Source organism: Trifolium pratense, linkage group LG2 (assembly GCF_020283565.1).
Source record: "Trifolium pratense cultivar HEN17-A07 linkage group LG2, ARS_RC_1.1, whole genome shotgun sequence".
NCBI lineage: Eukaryota > Viridiplantae > Streptophyta > Magnoliopsida > Fabales > Fabaceae > Trifolium > Trifolium pratense.
Window position 1 is genome coordinate 52,093,109 of NC_060060.1, and position 14,701 is coordinate 52,107,809.

The window sequence follows — 14,701 nt, forward strand, 5'->3', positions numbered from 1 at the left end:
CTCTAACTAGTTTATAGCTTTTTTAGATGCTATTTCAAGTAGCTTATAGCTTATAGCTTTTTCATTTTATTTCATATTTACCCTTATTAATTTTTTTTTTTTAAAATTATGTAATAACTACCCACTAACACTTACAAAAAAAAACTACCCACTAACTATGTATTTTTATGTCATTTTGTACTTTTAACCGTTAAATTTGTCAAACACTTTAATTTTATTCTACTAGCTTTTCAACTACAACCTATCAACTATAAACTAGTTTATCAGTTAGCTTATACCTTATTTTTACCGAACGTATGTAGTGTGAACTTGTCCACTCTCCCTCATATAAGTGTCTCTTGTATGATTTGTTTCGTAACAAAGGTCTTCTACCAGAATCATAGTTTTTGAGAAACTAATGAATTACTATATTTCCAAAGAGCATTAACAGCCACATTACAATGAAGAATGAAATTGAGAGGATTGAACTGAGTGTAATCTTTCTTAAACATGTTAAATTAGACAAGGGAATCATTTTCAAATACTACATTACAATGAAGAATGAAATTGAGAGGATTGAACTGAGTGTAATCTTTATTTATTATTATTAGAGTTTAATGAAGATGTAACCAAAAAAGAGTTTAATGAATATGTTTTTTATATAAAAAAATAAATAGATGTATTCTTTCTTTTTCTTTTTTTTTTTGACAAATGGTTTATCAGTAAGAAATAATTTATTCTGCTTGACAAAAAAAGAAAGAAATAATTTATTGTTATTGGACCAAAGTCTAAAACAATATAGTAGTAGTTCTTACATTATTATTGGCGTGACCACGTCACTTCACCAAACCATAAAACTAAAACCCCTTTTGCCATAACCCATAAGCTTCTCACTTCTTTGCAAATTCTAACTTCTTTTTCTTCTTCTTCTTCTTCATTCCATCAATACAATTCACCCTTTCCATCTCAATTCACTTTTCATTCTTCCAAAGGTAACAATCTTCTTTCTTTTCTTTTCCTTCAATTTTCATTCACTACTGTTTCAATTGTTCCGCCAATTTCATTTTTATTTTTTATGGTCAAGAACGACACACACTTGTTCATTCAGCTGCAATTTCTTCGTTAACGAAACCCCATTTTGAAAATTTAGGGTTTTTATTTATTTCGTCTCTGTATCTAAATTTTTTCTGTTATATGTTCTTTAATTCTTTTACTGTGAGTGTTCATTGTGTTGGGAATGTTGGAATTTGGGATTGGGTATTACTTACAAGTGTGTTTTGATGAATCTGAACGTCCCTTTTATGAATTTTAGTTATAGGTTATATTAGAATTGTTAAATTTTGTTTTTTTTCTGCAGTAATATAGTGCTTTGATCAGAATTTATAGTTGCCCTACTAAGCCAAGATGTAAAAATGTTTGGTTCCACGTTTAGGGCTGTTTGAGTAAACAGCTTATTTGCAGCTTATAGCACAAATGCTTAAGCTTACATAAGCTATTTTTACAACAAATGATAAAATAAAGATAAATTGTTTTATGATATGCTACGAGTTGTTTTCATAAGCTATATGGGGGGAGAACTTATGAAAATAAGCTGAATAAAACTTGTGAAAATTGTCATAAGTTCTCTCAAAAAGTCTCACAAAACTTACGGCAGCAGATAAGCTCAAATAAACCAATCCAAATAGGCTCTTAGAGGAGGCAAAATTGAATTTAGAGCTGTATAATTGATTTAGATGTGTTTGGATGTTTTCGACTATAATTTATTGTCCCTAGAGTTTATTCTAACTTGAAGCTGGGTTTTTTAGCTTTTGCCACTACAATTAATTCTTATTCTTGAATTTCTTGTTTAACTCTCTTTTACATGTATATATCCAAACATAAATAATTTTACATTCAAGTCACTTTTAGTCAGAATCAATTTTATAAAATCAATTTATTCCGAATCACTTTTGGTCCTCTTAGAACCAAACACACAAAGATTTGTCTTGAGACTTTTTTTGGCATTTTATTGTATTTTTTGGGGTGTATACAATATCACACTTGTTGTATTTCATTCAGAAACATTCTCATTTTAACATATAGCCCCTTGGATGACTTCAATATGTTCATTTGAAGATTTTTATGTATCCTTTATTATGTTGTACAACTTTAGAACTAAGTAATTCTTTGATAGAAATGGTTAGAACTTAGAAGTAGTACTGGTATTAGCTCTAGCGGTTGTTGTTCTTGCTGCTTGGACTTAATGGGTTGTTCAGTGTTTTACCTTAACTTTTTGCTTTCAGATGGATTGGCAAGGGCAAAGCCTAGCAGAGAAGTTAATGCAGATAATGTTGCTTGGATTTGCTGTGATTGCCTTTGGAACGGGATATCTTACGGCTTCTTTCCAGATGATGATCCTCATATATGCTGTTGGTGTCGTTCTCACCACATTGGTGACTGTCCCAAATTGGCCCGTTTTCAACCGCCATCCTCTTAAGTGGTTGGATCCAAGTGAGGTAGAAAAGCATCCAAAGCCACAACCATCGTCAAACGTGAATTCAAAGAAGAAACCCATTAAGAAGTAGGGTTCTTGACATATGTTAGTGCTAGTATTTCCTTGAGTTAAAATTTCATGCTTTGACAATATTTTGCTTCTTATTTTCTTTCCCTCTTGTTCCCCTATGGTGGATATTATTACAAATTTACAATGTACTTTACTGTTGTGGACTACAAAAATATTAGCAATTTTCATTTTAGGTATGATTTGATTTGTCTTGGTTCTCTTGCCTTTTTTCTGCCAAATTTCAACCTTAAATATCTTTCTAGATCTTGGAGAGGATAACTTATCTTCTCACCGTTTGGCATGTTTGAATTTCTGTTTGGAAAGTTCCAAATCATGGTTTGAGTAAAAGCTTGAATCTTGTTGGCTGTATAGCTTTGATCAATGATCCAAACCATGGTTTTGGGGTTGAAATTTATACATGTTTGGATTACAGTTTGTATATATCGTATACATTATTAGTAGGGTTAGGATCAAATGACACCAACTAAAAAATTGATTTTCCATGGGACTCTTCATTATGCAAACTACGTATACTCATTATCCGGCTAGATTGATGGACCTAGCTACATTGATGAACGATTTTTAGTTCACTGGTGTGTTGTTTTTGGTTACATGTGAAAAACAAGCATGGAAAAAACAGAAAACCGGTGGCTTTTCGTTTTTTTTATTATTATTATTTTTATAAAAATTTTAAATAAAAAATCAGTTTAAATAGTTTATCTTAAAATGTTGTTTTAAGTATTTTATCATTTTGTTATAATTATTTTTTGGATCATAAAATTTTTAAAAACTCTAAAAAAAATAGCTTTTCATAAAAATTATTTTTTGGAGATATTTTTTATAATAAATTGTAATTTTTATTAAGTTAAAATCTGTAATATGAATATTTAAGTTATTGAATATTAAAATCACTCTTTTAATTTATAAAAAAATGAATTTGAAAGAACTTTTACTACTTTTAATTAAATTATCATAAAAATTATTTTTAGAAAAACAAAGAAATTTTTTTAAAGCTAAAACAAATGGGCCTTAAATTTATTCATGCAATGAAATGTTTTTTTTCTACCCCAATAATTGTCAATCTACCCCCCAACATTAATTTTGAATGGACGAATTTACCCTATATATAAACTAAAACCCTGAAGAAAAAAATTTGGTTACCGGAACACTTTGAAAAAAAGTTTTCTGATATGTAAAATTTTTTTTGGTTATCAGAACACTTTGGAAAAAAGTGTTTAGGTATATAAATTTTTTCTAATTTATCACTTTGGAAAAAAATGTTCAGGTATGTAAAATTTTTCTAATTTTTTTTGTTACCTGAACACTTTGAAAAAAAAAGTGTGTAGGTATGTAAAAATTTTCTAAATTTATTTTGTTACCTACACACTTTGGAAAAAGTGTTCAGGTATGTAAAATGTTTCTAATTTTTTTTGTTACCTGAACACTTTGAAAAAAAAGTGTGTAGGTATATAAAATAAAAATAAAAATTCCAAATTTATTTCTTTCATCACGTGATGTTACCACTTTTACAGAACTCATCAATCAACATGTTATAAGTATAATCATTCAGAACAACATTGCATTTAACCATAGTACTCCCTCTGGTCCTTATTATAAGGAATAATTTGGTAAAAACACACATACCAAGAAACCTTATCTTTCTTAATAAAAATTCTAAAATTTTACAATCTATTCCAAAACTAACCTTGGTGTATTAATTTATTCTTAGGGAATACTCCCTCCGGTCCTTTTTATAAGGAACAATTTGGAAAAAAAAATTGGTCCTTTTTATAAGAAACAACCATTAAATTTATTCTTACAATTCCATTTTTACCCTTATTAAATTGTATTCATTCCAAAGTTATGCATTAATTAGAGTGATATATTCCCTAAGGATAAATTAATACACCAAGGTTAGTTTTGGAATAGATTGTAAAATTTTAGAATTTTTATTAAGAAAGATAAGGTTTCTTGGTATGTGTGTTTTTTCCAAAGTGTTCCTTATAATAAGGACCGGAGGGAGTATGTCACTCTAATTAATGCATAACTTTGGAATGGATACAATTTAATAAGGGTAGAAATGGAATTGTAAGAATAAATTTAATGATTGTTTCTTATAAAAAGGACCAAATTTTTTTTCCAAATTGTTCCTTATAAAAAGGACCGGAGGGAGTATTATACAATGCCAAAACAAGCTCAAATAACCGTTTCCTCAACACATCTCTCAAAATTGTGTGTTATATATGAGCATCAGGAATAATACCCAAGGTGAACATAATTAATAAAATATAAAGTTATAAAATAAACTACCATCCATAACAGACTTGCCAAAGTGAACATAATTGATCTGCTAATAGCATATGAGACTTTGTCAGAACTCAAAACATGACAGACTTGCCATTGCCAAAACATACGAAACTTGACAAAGACCTCGGACTTGTCAAAACTCAAAGCACAGCAAACTTGCAATTGCCAAAACATAAGACTTGTTAATAACATTTTTACAGTAGGCAGCAGCAAAGTGAAAATCAAAACATCAATTCAGTGACAAAGTGAAAATCAAAGATTAGCAAATTTCCCTCTTACACAAACTAGCAAAATAAATAATATTTGGAATAATCTCTAGATCATAATGACATAAAAAAAGGAAAGAATTTTATATGCAGAGTAAACCTAGATCCCTGGGTCAATGAGTATTAGACTGGAATGAAGAACATGATTCTTTTCAAAGGTTGAAATTTGCGTGAAAGAAGAGAGTATGTATCCAGATGTGAGTTTTTGCTTTCTATATATATATATGCCCTTGTAAGCATCTTAAAAAGTTTTACTTGTTATACTCCGAGTATCTCGACATCCGGTGTTTGTGCTACATTGGACCAAGTGTATACTCTACCTATTAGCTAGGCCCAAAAATCTTCTTTCCATGTTCCTCAAGTAACAAGTCAAATAATATCTCTATCCTAACCTAAAACAATCGTATAACAAAAGAACTGTGAATGTTGCTTGTAATTTTATCTATATGCAATCAGCAAGGATCATCACGATCCAAAACAGTGTGTTTGTTAATGTCATTACAGACTCTGTACAAGATTGAACCAAAGTGAAAAAATTCAGATTGAACTAATGAGAACTCAGTTGACCTAGAGATACATGCCAAAAGGAACTATTTACAATCAGTAGTATTCTAGGGATTAATGAAAATTTAAGGATTTTCATTCCTCGTAGCATTTAAAAAGGGATCGTTGTCCTCGTCAAGCAAATTGTCGTCATCATCCTGATAATCTAAAATAGATTGGTTAGTCTTCTTTCGAGATTGTCTTCTATGCTTCTTAAGCTCCAAACGTGGTTCTGCTTGCTTAGAACCCATATTTCCTATTTTTAACCTGAAAAAGAAAAAAATATAATTGTATTAATAACCAAATACTGTACATGTATGGTCATTGATTTAGCAATTTCCCAAAATAAAAACATAATAATCTCATGTAAGATTTTTATGGTTGTTTACTTCTTGTTAGAAACCTTATTGCATTCTTTTGCATAGTTTGAGTTGCATTGCAAATTTCTTACTCATATCCAAGTTAGAAATCTTTTGCATTGTTGTGTGGAAATTCCATAATTTATTCTGAGTGTGTGTGGTTATTTTTCAACTACAGTAGACCCTAGCCATTTAAAAATTGCTCACTCACTTTAGTAGCTTCTTTTGGGCTGAAAAACAAATGCTATTATATCAATGAAATTCATGTTTGAATCTAAAGTAATAATCAGTTTTCAACTATGTATAGCATCTCATGTCCATGATCACAAAAACAGCCCAGAATGCTCGTCTTATGGACAACTAATATAAATATATAAAAATTCCAAGAATTATACCCCCAAAAAGAAATCCAAGAATTGAATTCTTCGATCAAAGTATCATATTCTTTAGTTAAAACTGAGAATCATTGATTATCAATCACAAAGACAAATTGCTCTTCATACCTTACATCGCTTTCTCTTTTAGTTCCAAATGTCCTCAACTGAAACTCCTCTCGGATTCTAATTTCATCAAGAAGTTGAAAATAGAATGGATATCTTTCCCAATCCCCCTTTACAATGCAGCCAGGTTCACCAAGATGCAAACAATTGTTGAATGAACATGTTTTAGGCTCATTTCCACCAAGCATTTCCCTGATCTGAATAAGGCAAAAAAACAAAACAATTCAAATAGGAAAAATTGTATGGACACGGTTGGATATAACACAAACTTACTAACTTCAGGAAACGTTTGCGCAAGAGATTGCTTTGTCACTTTCAACAAACTAGGCTGGTTAAATCCAGGAGTATCGGCAAAATAACCCCCTCCAGATAATGGAAGCAGAGAGACATGACGGGTAGTATGCTTCCCCCTGCCGCTTCTTGTTGAAACCTCTGCGACTCGTTGGTCATCAAACCACTTGCTACCTAAAATCTGAGAAACAATGCAGGCACACGTGTGATACAAATACCAAAGTCATGCAAGATAAGAGACATAAAGAGTCGAGAGAAAACAAAAAACGCACAGGTTCAAACCAATTCTCCCCATCTGTAGTATCACAAGTACGAGGATTGCTTCGAAGGGCATTGATCAAACTAGACTTCCCAACTCCACTAGGACCCACAAGCACTGTTATTTGATCTTTCAATTGGAACGCAAGAAGATCAAGGTTATGTCCGGATTCAACGCTGCAAAAAATTGGCCGGTATCCCCAGTCACGAAACCTAGCCTTCCAAGAATCCAGGGCCTACACAAGAGTGAAGGCAATTACTTCACATAAAAAGATGATCACAGTCGCTTTCCAAGTTAGCAGCATAGCAAAGAAAAACTAAATTATTTTCATAAGCCAAACACAACAACCAAACATTGATTAAAGCTTTCTGGTAAAAGGTAAACACTCCTTCGAACATCAAATGGATCTTTACATAATAAGGGCGAAGTTGAAAACTTCATATAAATTGATTAAGAACCATCTTGAACAAACTCTTCTTTAAGTTCTGCTAAATTGAAATCAGTTTATTCCCCTCCTAAAATTATTTAAGAAGCTCGCTCATTTAACTCATCTAGCATACATACAAAGTACAAACTCATAAAAGTGTCACTGTTAAGAACTAAGCACGTATCTCAATTGAATAAGGACCTCATTGGATTGACTTATTTAAACTTATCTAACAACAAAAACACTTATGAAACTGTTTGGAGAACTTGTGGAAACAACTTATGGCATGTCCATAAGTTGTTCCCAGCTTATATCCATAAATTTTTTGGGATAGCTTATAAAAACAGTTTGGCTTATTTTATTCTTTGGTATAAAAATAGCTTATACATAAGCACTCATAAAATAAGCGCTTATGTTATGAGTGCTTAACTAAGCCGTTTATCCAATCAGGCATTAACTCTTGTTATCTAAAAGCACATCCAACCTTACCATAATTTTTATCAAACACAAGGCTATACACTACATAAAATTAATTATAATCACAATGCCATTGCAATCTCATGTAATAACATTGTTATGGTTATTTACTTCTTGTATCCATAAATTGTTATGGTTGTTTACTTCTCTGTTTGAGAGAACTTGAGGAAACAGCTTATGACATGTCCATAAGTTGTTTTTGGCTTTTATCCACAAATTCTCTACAATAACTCATAAAAACAGTTTGACTTATTTTGTTCTTTGGTATCAAAATAGCTTATACACAAGCACTTATAACATAAGTGCTTAACTAAGCCGTTTATCCAATCAGGCCTTAACTCTTGTTATCTAAAAGCACATCCAAACTTGGTTTAATAGGGGCCTGTTCGGATTGGCTTCTTTGAACTTATCTACTTGCAGAAGTTTTGTGAGACTGTTTGGGGGAATTTATGAAAACAACGTATGACAATTTTTATAAGTTTTTTTCAGCTTATTTTCATAAGTTCAATATAACTTACGAAAACAGCTCGGAGTATATATAGAAACAATTTATCTATATTTTATCTTTTACTATAAAAACAGCTTATGTAAACTTATACATAAGCACTTATCATGATAAATGTTTGTGCTATAAGCTGCAAATAAGCTGTTTATCCAATCAATAATCTAACCTACCATAATTTTTATCTAATACGAGGCTATATACACTACATATAATCATAATCACAATGTCATTGTGGCAAGATAGCAAACCTCTTTATCCACAAGCTCAGTCTTGTTAAGCGCTAGAGTGAAAGGAATCCCAGTGGATTCAGCTTCCACCAAGAACCTTGTAAGAGTAAATGGCTCAAGCTTGGGTTGATCAAGCGAAAAGAGAACAAGTAAATGATCTACGTTAGCCACAGGAGGATCAAGAATTTCAGAATTTCTCTGAAACACGTTTTCAATCATACCCCTACGATCCACCCAATCAACAGAACCTACTATAACCTTATCACCAACCATAACCCTACGTTTTATCTTCTTCAGTAAAGCTCTCACAACGCACAGAAGCTCCAAACCTCCGGAAGAATCGTGGAAGGTTCCAGAATGTTCTGGTTGGACGATTACGCGCATGAAATTGGCTTGGGATGAAGCGACGACGCCGATGGCTTGAGATTCGGAGAGAGGAGGATTTTCTTCGCGGGATAGGATGGGAGCGAGAGAGGAGAAGTTTTTCAATGTGTGTTTTGCTTTCAGGAGATTCTTGCTTGGGGCATCGTGCTTAGGGTTTTGTTGTCTGGCGGAAATGGAAGTGAATCGGCGGAGAAGTTGAGGGACGACGGTAGCCACCGTGCGGTGGTGGCGGATAATGGAGAACGATGCGAGTGACATGCTAGAGAGAGAGAATGATCGAAAATTGAGAGCTAACTGAAACGGTTAGAGTGAGTGAGCGGAGATATGAAGCGATTATTTTCAGTTTTGAGTTGTTTTCTTACAAGTGTGTGTCAGTGAGGACTGGTGACAGAGGAATGTTATTCGTGACTTGATTTGTTTAAACGAAACGACCATTGCTAATTTAGAAATTAGAATACGGAAATTTTTTTTTTCAATAAAATTAATTAATGTTATATATTTGGATAATTAGTTTTTTTAAAAAATTGTTTTGGTATAAAATATATTAAATTTATCGGAAAGATAAAGTGTGTGAAAAAAATAGGAATTTATTAGTGGATTAAAATTAGAGTATAATAGAAAAATAAGGTGGAAAAATACACTTTCTTAATTTGATATTACTATTCTAAATGAACACTTAATTTTCAAAAAAAAAAAAAATGGGCACTTAAAAATACGGAGGGAGTATTATTAAAAAAAATATTTAATTATGTTTTAAAAAAAATTAAATATTTAAATAATGAGAAGCAATAAAATGTAAAATATGAAATTCATTTAAAACTAACCCCTTAAAAATGAACAGATTTTTTTTTATAATAAAGAAAAAAGTAACGGATTATAGCTTATCTTATTTCATTCGGTCTAGATTATAGTTAATTTTTTTTTTTGTTTAGATTATAGTTTATCTTTTAGTTTTAAATATTATAGTCTATCTTTTATCTTAATTATAAAAACAAAATGAGTATACAAAATAAGATAATTACCTTAATTATCTCTAAAGTTGTTACAAAAAGATAAGAAAGAAAATAATCTATAAATATGAATTCATGATCAGTTAAAGAAGTACATCAGAATTTTAAGAGGATTGGACTTCAGATTTTGAAGAACAATTGGTAAGCTTTTTAACTCATCTTATATATGTATTTGACTTCTTTTTTTTTCTCTAAAAATTTTCACCATGTTTATTTTGTTTATTTATTTGATCACATGCATATACAAGTTACTTTATTTATTATCATGAGAAGATTAAGTAGATTTCTGAATGTACTTTTTTTTTTTTGTGTGTTTACGTAATAGCTTATGAAAATCTTAAGTGAAGGATTTTTAGCAACAAAAGTACTAAATAAATATGTTATACACAATACCAGAGATTGATAAATAAATTTCACAAATATCGTTTTAGTAATTCATATAACCTTTTATTGTTAAAGTCATTGGATTTGGTCTACTGGTGATCCTGAGTTCGATCCTCAATTCCGTCGTAAACAAAATAAATAAAAAAATAAGAAGTACTTCTAATTCATTAGGCTAGTTAAATTTACGTAATTTATCTCCCATGTTATTTACTTCTAATTCATTAGGCTGGTTTTCAAGAATAAAAAATGTTTTCTTTTTTAAAAAAATGATTTAATAAAAACAAATCTTTTTTTGTCAAAATTATTCCCATCACATTTCCTACATCTACCTCGAACCAATCGGGCCCATGGGAGGGGAGGTGAGGGGGTAATCTTGACAAAAAAAGATTTCTTTTATTAATTTTTTTTTTTATTTTTTATTCTTGAAAAAAAATTAAAAACAAAAAAAAATCTCAATTATTAGAGAGATTTGATTGGTTAAAAAAAATGTTTTAAATTGACAAAAGGAATATTTTAAATTCATAGAACATTTTAAATTGTGAGGGAACATTTTTTTAAAAAAAATTGTTTTAAATTTTGTTTCTTTTTTTCTAGAATAAAAAATGTTTTTTTTTAAAAAATGATTTAATAAAAAGAAATCTTTTTTTTTGTAGAGATTACACCCTTCCCTCCCTTTCCTCCCCTCAATCTACCTCGAACCAATCGGTGGCAATTTTAATCACATCATGAACAAATGCAATGCAATTAAACTTGATGTAAAAATTTTACGAAAATTAAGGAAACGGTTATCAGATGTTTGTTTTTAAAAAAACAAAATTAAGTCACATTTACAAAATTAGTCTTAATTTAATAATGGTTTAAAATAATTGGAATGGTTTTTTAGTCAAAAACATGTGGGAGTAGGTAGGCTTGCTAACTTACTCCCACATGTTTTTAGTTGAGAGTAAATTAGCAAACCCTATATATATACAAGCTTTAATTCATACTATAAATTAGCTCTTTTGACCAAATTTTTGGTTTGTTTTTATATATACGGTATAATTTGAATAAAAAATAATATTAATATTATTAACTATTATCTTCTTGATTAATAAAAATAAAAAAAATTATATTCACCAAGATTTAAGGTGTTTTGTTTTCAATTTGTCATCTTTTTTTTAAGCTGAGAAACTACACTATCAAAGTTGGTTCCTAATTTTAATAACATATAAACCATTTAACTTTTTTTTCAACTAATTTTTTTAAATGAAAATTATAATAACTTGGTTCAACTTTTATTGACTTTGAAGAGTAATACAGGTAAAATTAGTCAAAGTTGGTGGTGTTTGTAGTCAGAACAGTCAAATTTTCAAGGAAGAAAATTCAGCTTTCAATGTTGAAAATAGAATCTTTTAATACTGGCTTAGAAGGCTGTTATTCAACATTTATTTATGGTCTAAATTCAAACTCAATTGAAGTCCCACCATCGCCTTATGACGAGGAGGAAATCATATTCTTCCCTGGCTTTGTCCAAATTCAACATAAGTCATTGAAATCAAAATCTTGCAATTCCGGCTTAAAAGACTATTCAACTTTTATCCCTAATCTAAATTCGAATTCAAATGACCTCCTACCATCCTCTTATGATGACGAGAAGGAAATCACATTCATCCCCGACTTTATCCAAATTCAACATGAGTCATTAGAATTAAAATCTTTCAATACCAGCTTAGATGACCGTTCAATCTCTAGTTTAGATTTGTCCGATGAGGACAACTTTATTACATACGACGGACCTTTCTTGACGTTTGATGCCCCTGATGAGGACAACTTTATTACGCATGACGGGACTTTATTACATACGACAAGTAGTTCAACATTTGATGATGATGACAATTATGATGGTGATGATGAGTATGATGATGATGATGATGATGATGATGATGATGATGATGATGATTATGATGTATGATTCCTTTATGGGTGATATTCTCGTACAACTAGGCCAGCATGGAGTTAGAGTTGGTTTGTTTTTTACACGTAACAGTTGTTGGTGGTTGTAAGTCGGGGAGAATTCTACTAGTGGTTGAGATGAAGAAAACGGTTTTTTTTTTGACACAATGAAGAAAAGAATGTTAATTAGCATAGAATATGTGACAATTGTTTGAATTTTATTTTACTAACTATTTTTTTTTTGGTAGAAATTTTACTAACTATTCTTTTGCCTGTTAAAATCATAAATGTTTATGGCATGTTATTTTGTAGTTTATATTTCTATAAACAAAAAATAATATACTCCATCTATTTTTTTTTTAAGTGTTCATTTTTGTCGAATTTAGCGTTTCAATTTAACTGTCGTTTTCGTATTTTAAGGGTACAATTTGTCAATTATATCATTTGTCAAATACTCTTATATTTTTAATAAAACTAATTAATGTTATATATTTGAAAAAAGACAAAAAAAACAGAGGAGTACTACTTAATTAATTATTACTCCCTCTGTTCCTTTTTATTTGTCTTTTTAGAATAGTAACAACAAATTAAGAGAATGTATTTTTGCACCTTATCTTCCCATTATACCCTAATTTTAATCCACCAATAAATAGTACCTGTTTTTTTGCACAAAAAAAGTAAATTAATATGTTATGTACAAAAAAAAATTCAAAAAAAAACTTTTGTTTTCCAAATATATAGCATTAATTAGTTTTATTGAAAAGGGTAAGACAATTGATATAATCGACAAAATATAATCTTAAATTATCAAAGACAAATAATTTTTTTCTAAAACGACAAATAAAAATGACATAAAAGTACATGGTTAGTGGATAGTTATTATAAATTTTAAAAAATAATAATAATAAGGATAAATATGGAATAAAATGTAAAAAAGTTATAAGCTATACGTTCATATGTAAAAAATGTTATAAGCTACTTAGATAATCGTTACCAAACAAGTACATTTTATCAAACAAGCTTATAAGCTAATGCAATAAGCAGGGACGGATCTAGGAATCTATAAAATGGGGGGCCGAAATAATTAAATAAATCATAATAATTATAATAGTACTTAAATATGCTTAATAAAAAATAAAAAATACATTAAATTGTTTATCTAAATTGTACACGATATTGTTCTATATTATAAAATTCATCAACAACTGAACCGTATTAATTAGTTTGAAATTCATTTTCTATCTTATTTCTCAACCTATTTTTCACAATCTTCGTATAGCAAGAAAATAATTTTTCACTTATAGCAAACAATCAGAATTAACTTAATTGAATTTGGACTTTTTTTTTGGGTGAAGAATTGAATTTGGACTTTAATAGTGTATAATATATATTATCAAAATATTTTAAAGTAAATTGTTACAATTACTATATTGTGGCTGCATGTTTTGCACCAAACAGTCGTTACTAATCTTTTACCACATCTCTCAAATATCAATTTATGTAGTATGTATCAATAACAAGTATATTATGAAGAAAAAAAATATGACAAGAGGGGGGGGGGCCTCAGCCCCTACTTGCCCCCCCCTTATGTCCGTCTCTGACAATAAGTTATAAGCTAGCTTATTGAAGTTACTAAATATATTTTTTTTAATGGCAAATTGTTAGTTATATATTAGAATATTATGTTAGTCTTTTTGCTTATCGAACTAAAGATACCCTTAAATGACATGATCAAGTTTAATATACGAGGCATTTTCTGGGTGCATAGACTCCACCAAATTGTGTATAACAATATTACATGAAACTCACACAAATAAATAGAAGAGCTCTATTTCAAACTCAAGACACCATAAATATCTATCATAACATTATTGGGGAATTATCAAATCATAGTCCACTAAATATATAAACAATTTCTATTTTATTCTTATATTCTATTACATACAACATATCGATAATCGGGAAATCTTTTATATTATAAGTTTGTATACATAAGCAAACTTTAAACCCTAATTTGTTTTCCATGTTTTCCCTCCATTTTATTTTCCAATTTTTATTAAAAAATAATACAATTTTGTCTTGACTATGATTCGAACCCGCAACCCTTCAGTGCAAGGCAATATTTCCAACCATTATGGCAAGTATATCAATTGTGATTAAAATTGTGTGCAATAATTGATAAGCACCATCAATTTTAAAAGTATATCATATCAAAATTATTGTTGACTATATTATTCATCACGAAATATTTTTATGTCTTTCTTGATCAATGATTTTTTTCTACCGGATCATAAATTTAGAGAATAATT

General features: G+C 29.8%; 2 protein-coding genes across 2 annotated transcripts; one reads left to right on the forward strand and one right to left on the reverse strand.

The window, feature by feature from the left end:
• Positions 1-811: 811 nt before the first annotated feature.
• LOC123908623 (probable signal peptidase complex subunit 1) lies at positions 812-2,726 on the forward strand. The gene is made up of 2 exons (XM_045959316.1): positions 812-971; positions 2,262-2,726. Exon 2 carries the CDS (start codon positions 2,262-2,264, stop codon positions 2,541-2,543), a length of 282 nt encoding a protein of 93 aa, XP_045815272.1. The 5' UTR covers positions 812-971; the 3' UTR covers positions 2,544-2,726.
• A 2,782-nt stretch (positions 2,727-5,508) lies between these two features.
• LOC123908675 (small ribosomal subunit biogenesis GTPase RsgA 1, mitochondrial-like) lies at positions 5,509-9,478 on the reverse strand. Its single transcript, XM_045959389.1, has 5 exons — positions 8,704-9,478; positions 7,060-7,281; positions 6,774-6,968; positions 6,500-6,693; positions 5,509-5,904 (listed from the first exon to the last, which is right to left on the reverse strand). Exons 1-5 carry the CDS (start codon positions 9,322-9,324, stop codon positions 5,724-5,726), a joined length of 1,413 nt encoding a protein of 470 aa, XP_045815345.1. The 5' UTR covers positions 9,325-9,478; the 3' UTR covers positions 5,509-5,723.
• Positions 9,479-14,701: the final 5,223 nt, after the last annotated feature.

Coding starts and splice junctions, on each gene's coding strand:
- LOC123908675 (XM_045959389.1), bottom strand. CDS start 9,324: ATGTCACTCGCATCGTTCTCCATTATCCGCCACCACCGCACGGTGGCT. Junction 7,282..8,703: donor CTGAGCTTGTGGATAAAGAG/GTTTGCTATCTT, acceptor ACTCTTGTGTAG/GCCCTGGATTCTTGGAAGGC. Junction 6,694..6,773: donor TTGCGCAAACGTTTCCTGAA/GTTAGTAAGTTT, acceptor TGCCTTATTCAG/ATCAGGGAAATGCTTGGTGG.
- LOC123908623 (XM_045959316.1), top strand. CDS start 2,262: ATGGATTGGCAAGGGCAAAGCCTAGCAGAGAAGTTAATGCAGATAATG.